The 1,467-nt window shown below is 38.3% G+C and overlaps 1 protein-coding gene across 1 annotated transcript; it reads left to right on the forward strand.

The window, feature by feature from the left end:
* rps29 (ribosomal protein S29) lies at positions 1-982 on the forward strand. Its single transcript, XM_080853351.1, has 3 exons — positions 1-88; positions 589-688; positions 857-982. The coding sequence occupies exons 1-3, from the start codon at positions 27-29 to the stop codon at positions 863-865; spliced, it is 171 nt and encodes a 56-aa protein (XP_080709477.1). The 5' UTR covers positions 1-26; the 3' UTR covers positions 866-982.
* The last annotated feature ends 485 nt before the right edge of the window (positions 983-1,467 follow it).

A 1,467-nucleotide genomic window follows, 5' to 3' on the forward strand; every position in this document is an offset into this window, starting at 1 on the left:
TTCGACTTACTAACTAGAGAGACAAGATGGGCCACCAGCAGCTCTACTGGAGTCACCCGAGAAAATATGGCCAGGGATCCCGTTCCTGGTCAGTATAACACCTTTTTATTGTTGAACGTTGTATTTTGCTAGTACCGTTTCAAATTCTGCCTGAACAGCCCTAATGCGTCCGATTAGTTTGTGTTACGTTCGGGCCACATGGAGTGTACAGAGTTAGCTAGCCAACATGGCGGCTCTGAAGGCCGGGCTTTTTAGCGTCGGCGCTAATGTGATTTCGAAATCGTTGAAATTGAAGGTGTCCAGCTCACGAATTGCAGTAAAAATGAATGCTGAATAATTTCAACTTTGAACTGCTTAAAAACACAAGATTTTACTCAACACCATCGCTGTAAATTTTTCGACATGATTGGCTAACTTGCTAGCTATATGGATAAAGCGGCAGGATGAGAGCCGATACGATGCGAATCTTGTTGTTTGACTGTTATATGATGTAACATTACTGCTACCATTATTTTAAATATTTTTGGCAATACATTTGTTTTTACTTATTAGAATCCTGGGTTTAATGCCTGTTGTGTTTTTTTGCAGCCGAGTCTGCTCAAACAGACATGGTCTGATCCGGAAATACGGACTCAATATGTGTCGCCAGTGCTTCAGGCAGTATGCAAATGACATTGGCTTCATCAAGGTAAGTTAGATTGAATTACATGTTAATTCTATACTCAGTAGTATCCATGTCTGTATAAGTGATCTATGAATAATATAAAGTCAGAGTGGAAGAATTATTTTACTTATTCAATGTTCAGATTTCTTGGTGTGTACATGTTGAGACATTACTGTTTATCTGTTTTTACAGCTCGACTGAATGCAGAGAACTGGAGTCACCGTTGGGGTCATGTTTACGTGACATGACCTCAAAGGAGTAAAGGAGATCTGAAATTATCATTCTGTTGAATAAATAGAGTGCTCTTTCTGTATGAAATCAACTTGCATCTCTCGTCCTTTCTAGGTCTTGGGGGGCCAGGCTAGCTGTAGGCTTACCTTTTTTTGTTTGGGTTAGTCTTTACAACTGAAGGGGTTTAGTTTGATGGTCTTTAGTTCCATATAGAGCTATTGCTATAGCCTGGTAGGTGGTGACTGTTAGTTTGAACTGTTGTTTTGGGACTTAGAGAAGAATAAGTTGAAGGGTTGAGAAAAAAAACAAGATTAAGTTAGCTGTATCATAAGGTTTAGGTGCTAGATGTTGAATAGAGATTCAAAGTGCAATTCGGTTTTCAACTTGATTATGTTTTTAAACTTCCAGTAGTGTCATATTTAATATAAAAATAGATTTTCTGCTATTTCACTGAAATATGCAATATTGGTGTATTTGATGAGGACCTCTTGTGAACCAAACCCAGCTTTTGCAAGGTTGTTAAAGTCTTAATATATGGGTGCGTCTTTGGATTTAAATTTGGTTAAACGACT

Source organism: Sprattus sprattus (assembly GCF_963457725.1).
Source record: "Sprattus sprattus genome assembly, chromosome: 16".
Taxonomy (NCBI): Eukaryota; Metazoa; Chordata; class Actinopteri; order Clupeiformes; family Clupeidae; genus Sprattus; species Sprattus sprattus.